Source organism: Gracilinanus agilis, chromosome 2 (genome assembly GCF_016433145.1).
Source record: "Gracilinanus agilis isolate LMUSP501 chromosome 2, AgileGrace, whole genome shotgun sequence".
Lineage (NCBI taxonomy): Eukaryota > Metazoa > Chordata > Mammalia > Didelphimorphia > Didelphidae > Gracilinanus > Gracilinanus agilis.
In genome coordinates, this window is record NC_058131.1 from 689,716,796 (window position 1) to 689,739,321 (window position 22,526).

At 44.6% G+C, this 22,526-nt stretch overlaps 1 protein-coding gene across 1 annotated transcript in view; it reads right to left on the reverse strand.

Annotated features, from left to right (window-relative positions):
• Nucleotides 1–22,526, reverse strand: part of ACSBG1 (acyl-CoA synthetase bubblegum family member 1) — a 97,052-nt gene that overhangs the window by 23,804 nt on the left and 50,722 nt on the right. Inside the window, exon 3 of the mRNA XM_044660287.1 lies at nucleotides 19,755–19,855. Coding sequence (XP_044516222.1) covers nucleotides 19,755–19,855 — 101 coding nt within the window. The remainder of the gene's footprint in view (nucleotides 1–19,754; nucleotides 19,856–22,526) is intronic.

Sequence of the window (22,526 nt, forward strand, 5' to 3'; positions counted from 1 at the left end):
GGGGGGGGGGCGGTCTCCATTATCACTAGAAGCTGCTTGTGAAAAGGAACTATGGTTGTAGTGGACTTGGAGCTCAGAAGTACTGTGACTCACTGGACAGTCTTGAACAACCTAAAATGTCTGAGCTTGATTTTTTTCATTAATTAAAAGAATAATAGTGATAATAATTGTTCTGCTATGCAATTGAATGACTGTTTAGCCCTAGAAAAGGTCGAGAAAACCAACAGCCCTCCTTTCCAAACCCAAGTGAGGGGCTGTGGGTGTGGAATATTGCATATACTGTCAGCCATGGCCCATGGTTGCTTGGTTGGGTTTTGGGTTATCCTCTTAGTTCTAAGTCAGAAGAATGACAAGGGCTAGGCAATTGGGGTTAAATGACTTTCCCAGGATCAGTGAGCTAGGAAGTGTCTGAGGACAGGTTTAAACCGAGGTCCCCCCAACTCCAGGCTTGTACTCTGAGTTACCTGGTAGGTTGGTTTTGCTGAACTGCTTTTATTCATCCTTCTTTTTAAAATCTTTGTTATGGGGGATTGATCTCTGAGCAAAGATCCATTAAAAAAAAAAGATGATATAAAACCAAAATGAATTAAAACTTGAAAAAATAAAAACAAGAAATTGCTCTATGACCTCACAAAGTTTTATTGTGAAAAAATATCTTCAAAACTACATAGCAATAAAGTAACAATTGTTATTATTCATTCATTCAAGAAGCATTTATTGGAGGCAGGTAGGTGGCTCAGTGGATTGAGAGCCAGGCCTAGAAACAGGAGGTTGTGGGCTCAAATCTGACCTCAGGTACTTCCTAGCTATGTGATCCTGAGTAAGTCACTTAACTCCCATTGCCTACCCTTACCACTCTTCTGCCTTGGAGCCAATACACAGTATTGACTCCAAGATGGAAGGTGAGGGTGTTTTTTTTTAAAGAAGCAGTTATTAAGGCACTTTGGTTTGCCATGGGTGATACAAGAACAAGAACAATCCATGACCTCAAGGAGTTTATGTTCTCATAGGGATTAGGGGGTGTCCAGATAGAGAATAAACCACAGATACACAGAGAATGGAATCCAACATACAAAGTAAACACAAAATAACAGCTGGGAAGAACACTGAAGAACACATTGCTTGGACCTCGGGGTCAGGTAAGGCTTCTTCTCACAGAAGATGGTACTGCAGCTCAGATGTGAAAGAAGTGAGAGATTCCAAGAGGAAGAGGTGAGGATGGAAGGTTTATCAAAAAAGGGAGAAGTAGACAAGATTGGAAGAAAGTTAGTTATCCCAAGCAGGATGAGCTCAGAAAAAGCTGAAAGGAAAGACTTCTCTGAACTGATGCAAAGTGAAGTGAGCAGAACCAGGAGAATGTTGTACATAGCAATAGAAATAGTATATGATGATCAACTATGAAGGTCCAAACCATCAGCAACAAAGCAAGTCTCCAAGATAACCACAAGGGACTCATGATGAAAATGCCATCCATAGCCATAGAGTTTGAGGCAGATCAGAGCATCCCATCTTCCACCTTATATCCTTCTTGAGATTTCTATTGTATGTATGATATGTCTTCTATCATAGCATGAACAATATGGAAATATATATTACATGGAAGTATGGGTATAACCTATATCAGATTATTCACCACCTTGAGGAGGGGGAGAGAGGAAGGAAGGAGAAAATCTGAATTAGAAAATGTCAAAAAATTGTCAAAAATTGTTTCTGCATGTAACTGAAAAACTAAAAAATATTGGGGGAGGGGAAAGGATCCACCCAACGGCTATGGCAATGCAAATGGAAGAAACAACGACAAAATTGTCAAAAAAGCATCTTCCAAAATGAGAAAGACCAAGTTTGGCCCCACAGAAGGGCTAGAAAAGATGTCTTTCCCCCGTATCCTTCCTCACTCCTTTGCAGAGGTGGAAAGGCCACAGGCATGGAACATGGATACCAGTCGTGTTAGTATATTTTGATGAATTGAGCTGTTTTGTTTTTCTTCCTTTAAAAAAATTGTTTATCATAAGGGCTGGGTCTCTGAGAAAGGGGAGGAAGATGGATACTGAAGAAAATCAAGATGATGTAAAATAAAAGATATCAACAAAATTCTATTTTTCTTAAAAATTTTTTTCTTTTATTGAGCCGAAATCTGCCTCTTGTTATTCCACCCATTGTTCCTAGTTCTGCACCCTGGGTGTCAAGCAAAGTCTGGTCTCTCTTCTCCATGGCAACCTCCAGGTACCTGTAAATATCCATTGTGTTCTTTTCCATTCTCCAGGCTAAACATTCACAGTTTTTTCCATAAATCCTTATGTGGCACAGTTGCCAATTTGCTCACCATCTAGAACAGTAGTTCCCAAACTTTTTTGGCCTACTGCCCCCTTTCCAGAAAAAATATTACTTAGCCCCCTGGAAATTAATTTTTTTTTAATTTTAATAGCAATTAATTGGAAAGATAAATGCACCTGTGGCCATCACCACTTCCCTGGATTGCTGCAGCACCCACCAGGGGGTGGTGGCGCCCACTTTGGGAATCACTGATCTAGACTGACCTTCTCTGAGTTCAGGCCAACAAGAATATGGCACCTAGAATCATCTCTTCGACTGATACCCTTCTAATGCCCTTTACTGTCTACTATCCTGTAAGAAGAAGATGCTTAGAGGTGGGGATCCTCTTTCTCTTTTCCTGCTTCCCATCAGAGTAACAAATATACCGTCCTATCCATTGCTATCCTGGCAGCCTGGGATCATACCTGAGGAACACAGAATATTATCGTCAGAGCAGGAAAAGACCTCAGAGTCCAACCAGTCAATTTTCTTGTTTATAAGGAAACTGAAGTGAGGGACTTGACCAAAGTCAAGCAGTTGGTAAATATGGGGGGTTGAACCCCAATAATCCTGACTTAAGCTGGCACTCCAAGGAACAGAAGGCAGAGGTCCCACTCTGATCATCCTTTCTCTATCTCTAGCCAGTTCCCTCAAGTCCCCATGGTACCAACCGAAGACCATTCACTCCTCCAGCTGTTCTACAGTGGATTGATGTCTTTCTTGGCCTATAAAATGGGGCTAGTGATACCTGCTACTACTTCCTTCATGGGACTTGGCCAACTCTGGAGCACTAATTGAATCATTTCTTTACTGTTCTCATTTCCACCCATTAATGCTAATTCTGCATTCTTGAGCTAGACAGACTGCCAACATAATCGCTCACTCAAAAGGCAGCTAGATAGAGAGTATAATAGATAAAGAAAGCCCTGGACCCAGAGTGAGGAAGGTATGAGTTCAAATCCTGCCTTAGAAGCTGTGTGACTAGGGGCAAGTCACTTAGCCTCCCATGGCCTCAATTTCCTCATCTGTAAAATAGGAAGATTGTATTTGAGGGTCTCTAAGTTTTCTACCAGCTTTAAATCTATGATTCTATATTCTAGGCAGCGTGCTGTGCCCTTGGGGTACAAAGACAAAAGGGAAATAGCCTTAGATCTCCAGGAGCTTTCAGTTTGATGAGAGAGGCAGCATCCTCATGGCTTACCCAAGTGCTAGAGATTCACCAGCCTGGCCCTTGGGGAACCCCTGCAGGTGTGATTTATATGAAGAATTACCTGCCCTGAAATCCTCAGTCTTTCCAGCACAGTACCTTTACCCTGGAATCAGAGGGCCTGAGTTCAAACCTTACCTCCGATGCTTAATTACCTATATGACCTTGGACAAGTCCCTTAATATCCCTAAACCTAAAATTCTTCATCTTAGATGGTCACAAGGTCAGCTCCAGCTCTGATCCTAGAAAGAGTTAGGACAGAGCAGGGCTATTGAGAGATGAAAGCATCTCAAAGCACTACATAAATGTCAGCTATAAGCAGCCCTGTCCTCACTACCTAATACCCTTCTAAGCAAAGATAATTTTAAGGTTGGCGGCCAGGTAGTAAAATAAATAGAGCCTTAGATTTGGAATCATCAAGACCTGAGTTCAAATCCTACCGCAGCCTAGCTGTGTGATTGGGGCAAGGCATTTAACCTTGGACAACCCCAGTTTCCTAATTATACTACCAGCTTTACAGGAGTCTTGTGGGGCTCAAAGGAGATAATAATATATTTAAAGGACTTCACAAACCTAAATGCATGCTATAAATGACAGCCATTGTCATTAGTAGTAAATGTTAGTTATTATTTGTATCTCTACTGCGTAAGAGATGCTTAATTCGTCAGTTATTTGATCGTGTGAAAGATTTAATGATCAGACCTTAGCTACGGCCTGGCCAGTGACTCTTCCTTCTAACTGTCTGTAGCTCCCACATGGGAGAGACTCACTAACCCTCCAAGAACAAGTTTCCCAGGTGGAGGATCTCTGCCGGAGGGAACAAAGCAGACTTATTTGACGTAAGATCCTGAGCGCAGAAACAAATGGAAGGAGGAAGGATACGACATGGAAATTCGGTCGATTCAGATGTCTAGGCTGCCGCTCATACAATTAATTGATAAATTTGGAACAGTCTGTTGAGATTTAATGAAGTCCCTAGAATCCTCTCAGGAAGGAAAGATGATATAAATGGATTATTGAAATTAGATGGCTAAGGGAACGCAGGTGGATCATTGTTCTGCCTAGAGACAATGAGTTTCCCCAGAGGCCCTTGGGCTACCCATAACCCTTTGAACAAAAATGAATCTTCTAGAAGGACAATAAAATAGCAGAGAGGTGGTCCTGGAGTTAGGAAGTCCTGAGTTCAAATATCGTCTTAGCTGTGTGACCCTGGACAAGTCATTAAACCCTGTTTGCCTCAGTTTCTTCATCTGCCAAATGAGCTGGAGAAGGAAACGACAAACCACTCCAGCATGTCTGCCAAGAAAATTCTACTAAGAGTTTGACATGACTGAACCAACTGAACAAAACCCAATAGCGCCAGGTCCCTGGTCCCACAGCTGTTAGATTTCTATTAAGCATAGGGTTGGGGCGAAGAAGGCAGTCACTCAAGGAGCCCCTGAGAAGAAGGTGATGTGGCGGAGTGATGTGGCTCCAGTTGCCCAAGTTCTTTCATTCTCAGTGAAGCAAATGGAAGAAGGATTCTGAGCCATTCTCTGTCACTCTTGGGGGTTTCCCTAAGCTCCATCCAGTTCAATAGATGGGATAACTCATATTTTCATAGCACATTATTATTTAAAGCCATTTCTATATTATAGCCCTAGGAATTAGGGCACACGAGTGAGTATTATTATTTTTTTAGAGATGGGACACCCAACGTCAGGAACTTCCCCATAATGAATCACGTCCCAGCTGGCACCAACTCGAGGGCCCCTGACGCCGAGCCCAGGGTTCTTCTCACTCATCTCTCCGGGATGAGAGACGAAATGTGGAACACCAAAGTCCCAAAACGGAGCTCCAATTCCTAACTAGCTGAGTGATCTTAGTAATGCCAACATGGCGGCCTCTGAAGTCAAAGGACTTGAATTTAAATCCTACCTCCAATGCTTTCTCCCTATGGGATGTTCAGTCAATTATGGAACTTTTCTGAACCTCAGTTCCTTCATCTCTACATGGGAGATGGGCTCGATGGCCCCCGAGGTCCAGTTCTAGATCCAAGATCCCATGGCTTTACTGGGCTTCCGCTTTCCCACTCTGGACAATGTGGGATTTCAACAAGGTGACCTCTCGAGGTCCCTTCCAGCTCTGCCCTATGATGAGTCAGTGATTCTCTGAAAGGCTGGTTGGTGTTCAGCTCCGGGGGGAGCCTCCTTCCCACGGCCAGGAGAGGGACTTTGGCTCACCCCGCCGGGTTCTGACCCATCAAGGAACTGACCCAGAGGACTTTGCTCGGGACGTCCATCGGCTCACACTCTCAGAGCTCTGCCTGGGTCTCTGTGGGTCTCGGTCTCGGTCTCACGGTGTCCGGACAGCCGCTGTTTGGGGTATGTGGACACAAGCCTCGGGAGGACAGTTTGATAGGGCAGGATGTTCCTTGGCTGGGGTGGTTGCTGTTCGCTCTGGTCCCGGGCCCTGAACATGGCAGGGCTTGGCAGGGCACCAAGCAAGAAGGCAGGGTCTGGCTGCCCCTCTCCCCGGAACCATCTGCATCCATGGACGTCCTGACCCCTAGTTGGCCGGCATCTGCCGGTAGAAGAGGGCTAGGGTCGTCCTTGGCCACCAGAGCGGAATGAAGCTGTGCCTGAGCGACGGGCACTGGGGAGCCAACCAGGGGCGAAGACGAAGAGAAATGCCAAAAGAAAAAGATGAGAAAATAAAAAGAAGACAATGGGGAAAATAAGTCAAAGGAGAGAGAGAGAAAAGGGAGGAGGAAAGGGGGCCGCCTACTTTATTTGGGTAGGGAGAGGAAGAAGAGCAAAGAGAAGGTGAATGAAGGAGGATGGAGCCAGGGGCTCGATCCAAGTCCTGCCTCGGTCTCCTCCTGTCTGGATGCTCTCCGGCAAATCTCTTCCCCTCTCCAGCTCTCGATTTCTTTATCTCTCACAAGAGACATGGAGATCTCTGGAAGGGCCACTGACATTTGAGGGCCCTTTTTGCCTCTGATCATCAATCATCTATATGCTGAGGACTCTTCTATTCCATTTGTACCCTAAGCAGGAACCCCAGCCCCTGGGGGAACAGCAATACCAAACAACCATTGGGGTAGCTGTACTGATAGCATTTATATAGCACTCCCATGTGCCAAGGCATTGTGCTAACCACTTTACAGATATTATCTCATTTGATCCTTACAACAACTCCGGGCAGTGTAGTAACCCCTATTTCAGGGTTGAGGAAACTGAGGCAAATGGAGATTACGGGTTCCATAAATACCAAGTGGTAGAGCTCCCACTCAAATGGAGGTCCTCCAACTCAGAAGGCAGTGTCTCCCCATACTTTGCTGCCTCCATCTCAGGCAGCCTTTCGATGGTCACTCAGTCTGAGGCCACAGCTTGTTCATTATGCCCCCTTGAAAAGGAGGGGTGCCTTCCTCCTCCTCCTCCTCCTCCTCCATCTCCTCCTCCATCTCTTCCTCCGTCTTCTCCTTCTCTTCCCTACCCTGCTTCCCCCATCCCATCCCTCCTCTCTCAGTCTGGCCCTTGGTGGCACTTTATCAATCTCCTCATTATACTCAGGGCAATTTGGAGTGCCAGGAGCCATTTTCTAAGCCTCTGAAATAAAAGAGACTCAATGACTAAAGGAAGCTCTTCCCAATGGGAAGGAAAGAAGGGAAATATGTTAACAGATGAAAAAAAAATCCTCGTGTATTTTGGGTTTGTGGGTTTGGTTTGGTTTGGGTTTTTTTGTAAATCTGTGGGAAAGAAGCCCGAGTTGTTGCAGGGAGAATGGGACGCATTGTTCGGCCTGGAACAGTTGGAGACTCTCACTGAGGCAAAGGTCATTCTTAGGCTTTGGAAAAATCTCCCTTGGAGAATGCTTCCTCTGGGTGATGAGGCCCCAGGAGCCCTCCCCTAAGTGAGCTGGAGAACTCTGAGGAGTCAGAATGAAGAAAGAGCAGGAGATTCAGAAGCAGAGGACTTGGGTTCAAATCCTGTCTTTGACATGGAGTACTTGGGCAATATTGGGCAAAACACTCCATCTCTCTGAGCCTTAGCTCTTTATCTAGAAAAGGGATTGGGGAGGGGGCAGAGAGTTGGACTGGCTGGTTTCTGAGTCAGTCCTGGCTGTCAGTCTGGAATGCTATGATGAACTGATCTCTAAAGATCTTTCAAGGTCGAAATCTGTGATTCTTGAGGATGTGAAGAAAGTCCTGAGTGGACAGGAAGGACAAATCATATTCGTGGCATTGAGACCCTGAACTCAGTCTCTTGGGTCTCCCTATCTTCATCTGCAACATAAGGGGGTTGGACTCAATGACTTCAGGGTGTCCTGAGACCCCAAACCATCCCCAACTCTGCAAAGGCAGCCCAAGACCCAGACCTGCTATTGTGTTTGCTCAGAGAAGAGAGGAAGCCATCTTTGTGGTGGGATTTAAGGAACAATAGGATGCCAACCTACTCTAGAATTTCACCCCTAACAACTAGGTGGCACAGTAGATAGAGCACTAGATCTGGGGTCGAGAAGACTGAATTCAAATTCTGCCTCAGACACTCACTAGCTGTGTGACTCTGGGCAAGTTGCTTATCCCTGTTTGCCTCAGTTTCCTCATCTATAGAATGCGCTGGAAAGAGAAATGGTGGGTCAGTCAGATAGCACAATGGATAGAGTGCCAAACCTGGAATCAGGAGGGCATGGATTGAAATCTGGCCTCAGATACTTCCTAGCTATGTTACCCTGAGCAAGTCACTTAACTTTTTTTGCCTTGCCCTTGCTCTGCTGTCTTAGAGTTGTTACTAAGAGAGAAAGTAAGTGCTTTTTAAAGAAATAAGGAAATGGCAAACCACTCTACTATCTTTGCCAAGAAAACTTCAAATGAGTCATAAAGAGTTGGACACAAATGAAATGACTAAATAACAATGGCAACCTGTTGCCAAGACTTGAAATTCCCTATTGGCAGAAGCTTAGAAGGGGAAGAACCTCCATGGCTATCTATCCTTGGTTCCTGCAGCTAGGAAGTGCCTAAACCAAATTTGAACCCAGGATCTCCAATCTCTAGGGCTGGTGCTCTAATCACTGAGCCATCTAGCTGCCCCACCATCTCCTTCTACTGGTCCTCCTTTGGAAGGATCATGGGACCCTTTACTAACTTTATTAGCCTATAAACAGCTTGTCAATGTCCTTCTTCAAATATGGCGCCCCAAATGAGTATATGACTCCACCAGTGGTCTGATGAGGGCAGACAGCAGAGGACTCTGACCATATGTGGCTTTAGTTTTTTGACTGAATCCTCTCTGGACACCTCTAGATAGTTTAGTTATCCCATGAGCCCTAGGATCACTCTTTTACAGTGTCTTGTATCTGGAAGAGGTAAGTAGCATTTAGATAGGGATTATTTAATCTGACTGAACCATTCACTCCCTCCCTGCACAGATCATAGGGCTCCAAGGAAATGGGATCCAGGTAAGCTTGGAGGTCTGGAGGAGGCTCAGTTGGTAGGGTACAATGCTGGGAGACCCATCACTAGTCTTCCTGACTTTTGTCTTGCCCCTGGACTGGGATGATTCTAGAAGAGACAGTAAAGCACATGATTTTCTACATGTCAAAACAAATATATCTCAGTAGATGAAAGCCAGGCCTAGAGACAGGAGGTCCTGAATTCAAAGTTGGCTTCAGACACTTCTTAGCTTATGACCCTGGATAAGACACTTAACTCCTATTGCCTAGACTTTACCACTCTTCTGCCTTGAAACTAATGCTTGGTATTAAGTCTAAGATGGAAGATGAGGGTTTAAAAAAAATGAAGGCCAAATAACAAGAACAACAAGAGGATCTAGGAAAGCCAGGGGACTACCTGAAGGAAGGGAACTCATAGACCAGATTATTCTACTCCCAGTGTTTTATAGATAAAGACACTGAGGTCCAGGGAGATTCAGTGACTTGCCTAAGGTCACATAGGGAGTAAAAATCAAAGATGGGGCTTGATCCCAGGTCAACTGACTTCAAATTGAGAGCCTTTAGTGCTGGGTCCCAAAGTTTAGCTGTCACTGAAAGCAAATTTAACTGAGCTTTTGTAATGTGGTGATCAGAGCTCTGGATGCATAAAGATTGTGGGTTTGGAGCCAGGCAACCTGGGCTGGAATCCCAGCTCTGTGACTTCCCATTTGAGTGATCTTGGGCACCTTCCTTTTACTCATCTATAAAATGAAGGAATTTGAGATCATCTCAAAGGTCTCTTCCAGTTATAAATGTATATAAACTTAACTAACTCTGTGACCTTGAGAGAGTGATCTGCCCACTGGGAAGTCTTATTGTATTCCAGAAATCCTGAGAAGGGGTATCCTAAGAGTCGCCTGCTAAAAAGGTGGCAGAGAGAATTTTGTCCCAGCCAGAGAATCCCTGAGGAGGGTACCTTCCCTCCTTGGCATTGGCCTAAGACCTAGATAATGGAAGTCTCCAGGCCCAAATGTGGTGTGGAAGAGAGAAGACTGAATTTGAAGTTCCTTCCAGTTCCAAATTCTATGAACCCATGAAGAAAAACATTGCTGTCATTCTATTTTCAGAGCCCCACCTTCTCTCCATAACTCCTCCATCTTTTGTGACCCTCACACCCTGGCCTGAGGACCCTGCTACTTTATAGAAGTTTATCTCTTTTTTAGTCCTTGCTTTCCTTCAAAAGTGACGAAAAAAAATCTGTCTCCTCCACTATGCACAAAGACCTCCTTTGTGAGGGGTCATAAAGGCTCTTCTGTGGCCTGGGTTCCCCTGGGACAGAACCCAGGGACCTCAGCCATTTGGTCAGCTTGCATCTCTAAGTGAGGAACATACCCCAGGAATGGATCCTGTTCCCTGGGGAACGGTGACCCAGTCAGGCGACCCTTTCCTACCCTAGGGAACTCTGCCTTCTCCCTGCCTGTACCCCAGCAAAAACCTGCTACCTACTAACAACTACCATGCTAACAGCTCTTTCTTCATGACAACACTGAGAGGCACCTTATTATTAGTCCTGTTTTATAGACAAGGAAACTGAGGGCTTGAAAAATTAGGTCACTTGCTCATGGTCACCTACCTAGTCCATGGCAGGGCCAGGCTAACTTTATGAACCCAGAAGACAGTCCAAAAGGGAAGGAATAGGCTGAACATGAGAACTGAGGGTGGAGAACAACTAGGAAAGCCAAGAAGTCAATCTCATGTTCCCCTGTAGAAGCTCTATAATTCACATCTCAACTCTTCTTCTTTTCCTGGGTGATTTTTGTCCTCTCCTTCCATGAACCCTCCATATTGGAGATCTACCTATTTGGGTCATGGGAAAGAGCACTGACTCTAGAGTCAGAGGATGTGAGTCCAAATTTCATCTCTGATGCTTAGTGTATTAGTGACCCTTGCCAAGATACTTTCCACCAAGCCCCAGTTTCCTCATCTGCAAATGAAGAAGTCGAACTAGGTGGCTTTGAGGGCTTTTCCAGCACCAAATCTATGACACAGAGATCTTTTTAACAGTCTGTAAGTACCAGGGAAGCATTTGGGTTTCCATCTACTAGTCCTCACTTTTTTTTAAGTCACTTTTGAACAAAAGTAAAATATCACAATGATTGGGAAATGGCGAAACAGTTTTCCCTAAATATCACAGAAATTTATTGAGGCATCATGAACAGAGAGAAACATAGAAGAATTTTATACCAACTGATGCAATATGAAATCAGCAGAGCCAAGAGAACAATACACACAATGGCTGAGACCATGTCAACAGAATGATTAAAACAGAAAATATTGTGAAGTTACAAAAAACAAGCTTGGCCCCAGAGAAATACAAGAAGACACTTCCTCCTGCTCCTTTGCAGAAGTGGGTATCCATGGGTGTAGATTCTCTCACAGAACCTCAGACTTTTTACAATGTGTTGGTCCCTTTTGCTTAAATTTTTACTCTTTTTGAAAAAAAATTCTTTGTTATAGATGATGGTTCTCTGGAAATGATGTAGAGAAGACATAGAGGGGGAAATATAGGTGATTTATAAAATAAATTACAGATATAATTTTTAAAATCTATTAAAATAAATAATAATCATGCTTTGAACTCAAATTGTCTTTGGTAATGGGATATCTAGATGGGTATCTAGATGGTGTAGTATATAGACTGTAGGGCCTAGAGTTAGAAAGACTCATCTTCCTGAGTTCAAATCTGGCCTCCAGCACTTAGACTAGCTGTGTGACCCTAGGCAAGTCACGTAACCCTTTTTGACTGAGTTTCTTCATCTGCAAAATGAGCTAGAGGAGGAAATGGCAAACTGCTCCAATATCTTTGCCAAGAAAACTCCCAATGGGGTCACAAAGAGTCAGATTTGACTAAAAAAAGGCTAAACAACAAAAAAGAGCGATCCTATTTATGCTCATCTTGTTTCTCTAGTGTATCAACCATAATCATTACTGTCTCATTGCTCATTGCACATGAGTTGAAACCACAAAACATCACCAGAAGAGAACAAATGTTAGAAAGGTGGCATTTGTGCCAGATACCAGCTTGTAATACTCAAAAACCTAACAGTACTTTCCCAAATTCGATCCAGCCCATCCTCATTCTCTCAGTCAGTTCTGCTCTCTTGACTTGGCCTATGTTTCTTGCCTAAGACTTGAATGCTTGGTGGACCATTTTGATGACTTGACATTCCCACTGCAGGTCACAATCTAGACATCTGTCATTCTTCATCCATTTTGGGTCTTCCCATCTAGCTGATGAGGCCAAGCTCTTTGGAGTGATTATAGATCTTCTTAAGGGGGTTCTTTGATATTATGGGCCTTAATGTCATTAGAACAATGACTATTGCACATGTGAAAGAAAATTCTTGGTTCTCTTTGTCTATTCTGAGTTTACACTTGTGAAAAGGGAACCCTTTATTCTCTTTGTCTAGTTGGAGTTAAAACTTTGGTTAACAATAACTTAAATACCCCTACTTAGTACCTCACTAGATTGTGAGAACAGGATTAACTCTCCTTTGTCTACTTTTGAATTAATCAACAAAAGTGACTACACCCATACTTAACCCTAAAGTAAAGGAAACTCTTACTACAGGAGTTTGCACCCCCAAAAGGAAAAGACCCCAACTTAGCCTTAAGTAGGTGGAAGTCTGCAACCCATGTGCTAACTGGGTAATAACTCAATAACACAATCCAAACTGTATGACAACTCAAAAACATGTGAATCCTAGGAGAAGAGTTAACACATTTAGAGGTGACAAGTCAATCCCACAGACACTGCCACTGGGCAGGGCTGGACAATTTGGAAACTGCAATTGGCCCCTATGAAGAGGGGCAGGAACAGGAAACCACTATAAAAGTCATGAAATCCTTGGGCTGAGACAGTCTCCTGAAGCTGAGTCTTGTGGAGAGGGTCTCCTGGAGACAATCTTCAAGGGAATTTTGCTGAAGACTGCAGTGTGAATCATGGCTTCAGCTTAGATTCTGACTCCTGGACTACTTCATTGGGTGAGTGAAAAGGACTGACTCCTTTCCTAGTTTCCTCAGAGACTAGTTTCCATCTTGGAGGAGGCCCCCTAGTTACTCACTACAGGCCCTCCTGGCTGAGGACTAGTAACAGGTATTTTCTCTCACCTCTCTCTGATGGTCTTGACATTGATTACTGGATCTTGTTTTAACTTTATCTAAGGGCATTTTAATTATACCAAACTGGGGTACAATTTCCCACTACTTATACAAGATTCCCAGGGAGAGTGGGTTCAGATTTAAAGTAAAATGATAGTGATTTACACATATAAGGAATCCATGTATCCAAAGGGTAACTCACGTATTCTGGTTCCTAAAAGTCCTTTTCTTACTTCACAATGCCTCTATGAACTTTCTCTTAGGTGCAGCTCTCTGATGGACCCCCCATGATTGCTGCCCTTGAAACATTCTAAAAAAAAAAGCTTTTTCACAGGATACCTGGTTGGTTTATAGTGTTTCTCTTGGTTCTCAGGCAGATACTGCCCTCAGTCACTGCTGGTCTTGGGATATTGCTACCAGCTCTAGTACAATGATGGGTATTCTGACCTTTCAAAGTCCACCGGCTCATAATCCGGTCAAGTCTACCCCTGGATACTCTCTCTCCCTTCCTCAGGTGGCTTCTTGTTTGGCCTCAGTAGGTCTCTCTATACTTCTAGCCGGCCTGGCTGGTTTTTCATTCATCTCTCCAATTACATGGTCTATGAGGAGGGAAAGGAAAGAGAGGGAAATGCTCTCTCCTTTCCTTAAGACATATTCCTTCTCAGAGGTCTAGAATCCTCCATTCCTGAATTTGGGGTCCTCTCCCAATCAGTACTGAATGATTCTAAACTAGCTTGTGGCCCCACAGGGCATGACCAACTCTCTTCAACTAATGCCAAGAAGACTCCTGTATGACCCCATGGATGTCCCATGAGAGTGGCTTTCATTCATCCATATGTCCCTTTCAAACTGATTGAAGACAAGGGCAGCTCGGTGAGTCAATGGACTGAGAGCCAGGCCTAGAGATCCGGAGGTCCTGGGATCAAATCTGGCCACAGACACTTCCTAGCTATGTGACCCTGGGCAAGTCACTTTACTCCCATTGCCTAAGTAAGCCTTACCACTCTTCTGCCTTGGAACCAATACAGTATTTCTAAAATGGAAGGTAAGGTTACAATTTAAATTTTTTAAAAATTGATTGAGGACTCATTTTCACCTATTTTCTTTTCATTTATTGACTAATACCTTCAATTCTCTTGGCCTTCATATACCTATAATCTAAAAAAAAGAACAACGTTGCCTACAACAGAGATGCCTTTTGTATCTTTGGTCTGATAAAGCTACTTGTTCAATATTTATCTTGTTTACGGCACTTCAAGGACTGAGGAACTGAGTCCCAGTGGGGTGGTTCTAACTCTCACCAATGATGAGAATGCTTTGTTATCAAAACCCAAGAGGTTTGGTCCACCGTTTCCTCTGTTCCTCCACTCCTTCCCCTCCACAAACCCTCTCAGAATGATCTGCCATAGTGAGTTCTTGCACAAAACTTCCTGAAATTCTTTTCTTTCCCATTATTTTCACTGTTTCATGATGCAATATTCCTCATAACTATCAAACAAACGTCTTTGAAGTGGTTCACAAATTAGTCTTATCTTCTTATCTCATAAAGTCTTTGGCAATTGCATCTCCTTGATGGGTAAGGAGCAAAGTGGCTGCTAGCAGTCTGAGGCGGCTGACTTCTGTCCTCTTAACAAATATGTGAATATATGATCTTCTTGATTTAATTATCTGCTATTCTAACTGTGGATCTGAGCTAGTCACATTCCTTCTCTATCACTCGTTCTTTTATCCATAAAGATGGAGGTCCCAGACTAGATAGCATCTCAGTCCACTCTGACCCTCTGACTTTTCTCAGTGTTTCTCTGGAGGCCCTTCTAGCTTGAGAAGTAGAGGAAGAGGATGTTGGAAGGAATATCAGAAGCCATCTAGTCCAATGGAGCTACAAATTGTGGTCATCAGAACGATAATAACCTCTTCTGAAATCTTGCTCATCCTTCATGGTTCAACTCAAGTCCCTCCACCAGGGAGCCTTTTCTGACCATCTCAGTCAATAATGAGAACCCTGGGAGCAGCTGGGTGGCTCAGTGGATAGAGAGCCAGGTATATGAGTTCAAATCTGGCCTCAGACGCTTCCTAGCTGTGTGATCCTGGGCAAGTCACTTTACTCCCATTGCCTAGCCCTTACCACTCTTCTGCCTTGGAACTAATATACAATATTGATTCTAAAAAGGAAGGTAAGAGTTTTTTAATATAAAAAATGATAATAATAGTAAGATCCTTTATTTATTTAGGGTCTGGATCACTCATGATCCCAGATTGTTAGTTTGGCCATCTCATCTCTGATAGTTGCAAAAACTGAGACACAACACAAAATTTTATCGTCACATATCTGAGGGTCTGTCATGTGGAAGAGAGATTACATTTTTCCGTTTGGCCCCAAAGGGTGGACCCAAGGAGTAATGGATGGAAATTACAAAGAGGTAAACTGAGGCTGCATAGAAGAAAAACTTTCCTCACAATAAGAGCTCCTCTAGAGTAGAAATGGCTATTTCAGAAGGTAGTGGGTTTCCCATCACTGGAGAGCTTCAAGAAAGTGCTATAAAGATATTCTGTAAAAGGAATTCCTTTTCAGATTTCGGTCAATGGGCCTTTGAAATCTCTTCTAGCTCTGAGATTCTGTGAGTCCCAGGAGAGGAACTGATTGATCCAGGGACGGACATCTTGGAAATAATAGAGCCGAGACACAGGTTTTCTGTGTCTGAAAGTCCCAATGTTCTTCCCATTATGCCTACCTGCCCAAGAGAGCAGCCTGTCACCATGGACAGAGTCTACCAGTTCAAGGTTTTGAATCCTAGCTTGTATGACTGGGTAAGGCACTTTCCCAGCCTAGGACTCAGTTTCCTAAATTGTCAAACGAGAAGGCTGAAGTAGGTGGCTTCTGAGACCCTCTCGAGCTCTACAGCTGTGAGCCCGTGAGCCTGCTAGGTAGGTACTTTGCCCCACATTTCCTAAACCCAGTTCCCCTGGGCCCAGCCAGGTGAAAGCTAATCCAAATAAATGTAATTGCATTCATGCATCCCTGAGTGACAGTACCTGGAAGACTTATGCCTCCTCCCACCCTCAGCTCACAGATTTACATCATGCCTGGGGACTTGTGGCGGCTCCAAGACTCCAGGCTCTTTGAGTCTGTGTACATCCTTTCTAGGCCCTGCAGATCTCAGGGGATGGTCACCCCGGACCCACACCACAAACCCTTCCAACTCTCACCTCTCAAACCAGTTTGTCCTCCAGGGGAGCCCCTCCCTTCTTCTCCTCCCTGGGAACTGGCCGAGACCCAAAGGCGCAGGCTTGGAAAGGGAACTAAGGAGATCCCAAGGGTGATAAGCTGGCAAGGCGGACCAGCATTGGCCTCGCCAGGCTACAAGATGCCCCGGGGGTACCACATAGCAAAGTGGGGCGCTCACCAGTCATCCTCTGGTGTTACCCAACCTCACCTGCGTCCCTCCCGCAGGCTCCCACACATGCTGAAACCTAGGCTAGGAGAAAGTCTGTTTGGAGAGGACGGCATGAACCTGAATGTTGGTTCCTCTCTGCCCTCCCACTCCCGGCTGTGGCCTCTTTTTCCAAGCAAGTTCTGGACCTTCTGCTCTTTCTTGACACCTTCTCCTACAGACTCACTCGCCCCTGACTTTCACCTAATTTAGGTGATGCTTGGCTGTAAAGGCCTGATCAAATCTGGGAAAAAAAACTGCCAGAAGGCTTCAAACCAGGGACCAACATGTCTAATCCTACAGATTTGGAAACTGAGGCCCATGAAGATGAAATTGGCTTGCCCAGGGAGAGGAGGAAGGAACAAGTATTGCTGACAAGGAGCCGGCACTGGGATTAGGGCTTTATAGATGTTATCTTGGGGGTCGTCCTATCTCCAATGTTTGTAAATTCAGTTGTTGGGCTCTCTTAGGCCCTTCTTGTCCCATATTCCAAGTCTTGCCGGACTCTGTTCTACTCACCCTTGACCCCCAATGGGATTCACTAAGGTTTTGCCCAAAGTCCAGCCTCAACATGCCCCAAACCAAATGGGTCAGCTTTGTCATCTCTCCCTCTCCCACTCCCCCAAACCCCGACTCCCAACTGAGCTTTTACTTCCAATTCCCCAACTTCTTCCCAATCTCTCAGCTTGGAAGCCTTCCAAGAATCTTTGATTCTTCCTTCTCTCCTTCCCCCCCAAAGGACAAACAGCCTGCTTTCTGACCAGTCCCTCATCTGTAAAATGGACGTAAAAATAACACCTATGCCCTAAGATTGTGGCGAGAATCCAATGACATGATGTAATAATGGTTGGCATTTACATGTATATTTGAACATGGATATGGATATCTATCTATCTATCTTTAAACACATATACACACATTTAAAGGTTTAGCAAAGATAGTGGTTAAATGACTTGTCCAGGGTCCCACGGCTCCTCACTGTCTCTAGTCACATTTGAACTCAGGTCTTCTTGACTCCAACTCCATCCCTCTATGCACTGCATTTCCTAACTCATTTTTCTTCCCTGTAAAGTATTTGTAAATCTGAAAACACTCTATAAATTCTATCTGCTGTTGCTATTATTATCATTACTGTTACTGTATTACTACATAAGTCTCTTGTCTCCAGTCCCTCACCTCCCGCATCTCTCCTGCCATATTCTTTTCATCCGATTAACTTCATTTCAAAAGCTCCATGACCTTGGTGAAGTATTTCAACTCCCCAAGTCTCAGTTTACTCATCTGTAAGATGGAGATAATGACATCTGTTTGATAAATCCTCCAGTGCTATACTGTACTGGCAGATACCCAGTGAACATGAATTGGGTCGAAGACTGAAGAAACCAGGTCACCCAAACCAACTCTCCCTCTCATTTTACCTTTCATAGATCCGACTTTGGAGAAATCTAAGGGGGATTCTCTTGGCCGTTATATTATAATCTCCATTTTACCACTTTGCCTTACTAGGCCTGCCCTGGGCCATGCCATCCTGGTCCTGGAGAGAGCCCAGGCCCCTTTCTTGTCATATTTCACTCTAGCCATGGACCTATTGGCCCATGTCCCAATTCACCCTCCCCACACTCATTCCAACCATCAAATCAAAGCTGTCTTTGCTCCTGCAAGAGCTGTGTCCATCCACCATGTCCTAGAGCCCCACTGACCGTCCTCAAGGCCAAAAGACCCTTCCCTGGCCAACACTCCCCTCCATTGCTTTATCTCCCAATTAGAATATAAGGTTCTCCAAGGCAAAAATCAACAATATGGTTCCCTTTTGTATGTGTAATTCCTCTCTGACCCCAAATCCCCAGCCCAGTGCCTGGCACATAGTAAGCATTTATTAACCCCTTTTCTATTAATTCATTTATTCTTTAATTCATTCTACTCACTTATTCATTAATTCATTCTATTAACTCACTTATTCATTCATTCATATAAATGTTTGATTATTCTAGCCCTTATTATTATTAAATTCAGCAGATGCTCCCCCCAGCATTTGTTGTGCACAAGATGGAGAAGCATCATGGAAGAATGGAGAAAGGGTCAGCCTTGCAGTTGGAAAGACCTGAGTTCAAGTCCTGCCTTTCCTACATACTAGTGTCAACTTGGAAAAACACAGAACCACTAAAGTCGTCATTTAAAACCCAGTCTTTAATCAGGAAAGAGATTGCGTTCTGTATTTGGCCACCATACAGAGTCAAGTGCTAAATACCACCCAGAGCCAAGGGCTCTGGGACTCTGGGAGCAGTATCTCTGGGAGGATCAATCCACGAGAAGATTCTCCAAAGAATAATAGTACTTGGGGATCTTGTATACCTTTTAGGAAACTCGGGACATCAAACATACAGACAGGTTGTAAGCAGGCTTGGGGAAGAGAGGCTGGGCTATCAGGGAATGGTCTGCTACAATGGATGCTAAAGAAAGAGTCCAGCCAAGGACCCGGCTTCCTGGGAGAGGACCCCAATACAGTAGAAGAAGCTTCTAAGACAAAAATGGGACTTAACATTTGATTAGGGCTTCTAGTCCCACCTAAGCTGGGATCATCAAGCACTTTAAGGTCTACTGTTCGATGTGAACCAGGGCAAGTTCTCAGGGGACAAGGGCAAAATTGGGGCTCCCCAAAACCCAGTTGACACTAGCCAAATCGCTTGAACTCTCAATGTCCCAGGCCAATCTCCAAGAGCATCCATCATAGATACATTCTCTGTAGTGATAACAGCTCAGGTCCAGAAGACAAAAACTACCACAAAAACCGTGCAGGGTGTGGTGCCGGCTGCTGGAGCATAATAATGAATAGGAGCTTATTTATTCAAATGACTTTCTCCTCAACTTTCTAAGATTCCATATTTTGGGCTCTCTTCCTCCCTTTCTGTTCATGTTTCTGTTTCTAAAATATAGATATTTAATTTAATTATTTAATTTATAATTATATTTATAATTATAATAAATAATTTAATTATTTCATCTCAAACATAGATTTAGCATTGTGAGGAGCCTTAGAGGCCAATGGGTCCAGCCTCTTCATTTACAGATGATAAACTGACCCAGGACCACAGAGCTCCAGACTACTAAGGTAAGAGTTGAACTAGGATTCCCCGCGGTCTAGTACCCTCGTCTGGACATCTCGCTGCTGGCCTCAATATGGATGTTTCCCCAGAGTTCAAAGTGGACAAAGTACCTCAGAGGTCACTTACCTGCAGAGGCCTCTTCTTTTTCCAAAGTGCTCTCAAGGTACAGGTTATCCAAGGCATTGTTGAGGGACTCTTTGGAGAGGTGCTGATGGTCAGGTAGGATGCTGGGCCCCCAAAAAAAGAGACAAAGAGAAAGTAAGAATATATATAGAGAGGCAGTTAAGTGGCTCAGAGGATTAAAAGCCAAGCCTAGAGTTGGGAGGTCTTAAGTTCAAATCTGACCTCTTCCTAGCAGTGTGACCCTGGACAAGTCACTTAACCCCAGATTCTCTAGCCCTCACCAATTTTCTGCCTTGGAACCAATGCTCAGTATTGATTCTAAGACAGAAGGTGACCATTTTTTTAAAAAAAGAAAGAAAAAAAAATACAAGGACAAAGGAATCTCTAGAGTGGAAAGAGCCCTGGCTTGGGAGTCAGGAGTCCTAGGCTCCAGTCCTTGCTTGGCCATGAACTCTTGCACCATGACTTTGGTTAAGTCCCTTCCCATCTTAACACCTCAATTTCCTTATCTATAAAAATAAGGAGTTTGGACTAGGTGGTGCGACAGGTCCTTTCCAGCTCTGGTGTTCTCTGTTCTCTGTTCCCCATTCCACTATCCTTCCAGCTCTGCTAGTCAATGCTCTGAGGTCTTTCGCAGAGGACACCCCAAACTGGCTGGGTCCAAACTACAAGCTTGCACTTTTCCCTGCTTGTGCCCTCCTTTCTACCTCTTGCTTCTCCGGCTCCTGTCAAGTCTCAGCTAAAATCCCACCTTCTCCCAGAAGCCTGTCCTGATCTCCTGGGATAATGCCAGAGCTTCCCCTTGAGCTAAGCCCTTGAATGTGTATGTAGCTGTTTGCATGTTGTCTTTCCCCTAAGACTGGGAGTTCCTTGAGGACAGGACAGGCCCGTGTTCTTGCCTTTGTCTTCAGCACAGTGCCCGGCACGAGTAAAGACGTAATAAGTCCTCAGTCCCATAAGCCGATTGTATCTGTCTAACATTTGTAACTGGCAAAGCCCAGGCTCCAAACACCCGCCATGGTATTTTGCATCATATGTGAGATCCACATCTTATTCGTTGCACCTGAGAGAAGGAGAGGTGCCAGAGCTGGTGTGGGGAGTCTCTGGCAGGGCCCAGGAGGCCAGGAGGTGGCTAGAGAGAAGGCAAAAGCCAGCCTCGCCCAGTGACCATTCATTCTCTTCCTCCAAGGCTATCTTGTTGGCATCCATCCCAAGACTCTGATTCCAAGTCCTGCCACCTCTCTCAGGGGCACCTAGAATAGTCATCACTTTCTTTCTACACTCTGAGATGCACAGTTTTCTCCCAACAACCCCAGAGAAGAGGGAACATTAGTTGAATTATCTCCATTTTGTAGATGAGGAAACTGAGGCAAAGGGAAGCCTCTTAACCAAAGTGACATGGCCCAGAAGGACCAGAGCTGTGAATGGAGCTCAGTAGTCTTGGCATGATCGTATACTGTTTCCTTGACATTGATGATGGTGGTAGATTCCTTGGCTCTGGCTGGAAATTCTGCAGCGAAAACCTGCCAGACCCCAGCATTGAGAACAAACCCCTCTTAAATTCATCATTGATCTAGAGCTGGAAGGAACCTGAGAGAGAGAATCTGGTCCATCTTCTTCATTTTACAGAAGAGGAAACTGAGGCCCACAGGGGGAAGTGCCTCACCCAAGGTCATACAAGCAGCCAAGGTGGGAACTGAACCTAAGTCCTCTGACCCCAAGTCGGCCAAGACTCTTTCCAAAGTGCCCAACGGCCACATTTGTAACCAGAAGAACAGCCGGCCCAATCTCCAATGGCAGGAAGGGTCGGCAGTGTCAGGTCACCGTGATGCCACCATTCTGAAATGTTTCATTTTTGTCTTCACATTCTTAGCACCTCCAACATAGTAGGAGGCTGGCACAGACTGGGCACTTAATAATAGGTCATTGATTGATTGAACCCATCTCTTCCTTAGTTTCACTAACAGCCATGAAGAGAAAGACCTGAAGGGCACCCTGGAACAGGGAAAGAGAGTGGGTGCAGCATCTTGCTGGTGCCATCTGGTTCAAGAATCCTTGGCCTCCACCCTGGCCTCCACCCTGGCCTCCACCCTGGCCCCGCAGTACTCTATGTACCCCGTCCCTGCCCAATGCCTTCTTTGCTCCCTTTGTCCATAGTTGTTAACTTGGCAAAGCTCTCCTATGGCTTTGCTATTAGGCTCCTCTTCCATAGCCCAACCACCTAGGAGTACATAGAGATGGTTTCCAAGATCCTTTAGCATGATCCAAATGGGGCATATTGTCCCCTACTGAGGCTTCAGTATGTTTTGTGGGATAGCAAGCAATACTGGCCCACTAAGACCTTCCGTGACGGAGAACATTCCCTTTCCTGGCATGTTTTCTCCATCTTCCCAGCCAAACCTCTGGTGAAAGGGAAGGCAGGGCCATTGGCCATCCTTCATTCCCAAAGATGGCCACCAATGACCTGTTGGTCCTTGGCATTACCAGACGCCCAGGGAAGAGAGCAGCATCTAGCCTCACGGACAATTCAGAATCATAGTTTTAGGAGTATCTAGCTTAACCCTTAGTGGAGCTGGAATATGTTCTAAAACAATTCTAGTCATTGTGCCTGAGGGACCCCAAGGTGGAGATCACTACTCTGGTCAGTTTTGCACAATTCTTATTTTTATGAAGCTTTTTAAAATAAGGAATTAAAATAAGTTTTGGTATAACTTCCATAGGCTTCTCCTAGTTGGGAGACCAAGAGGAATAAGCCAGATCCCTTCCCCACACAAC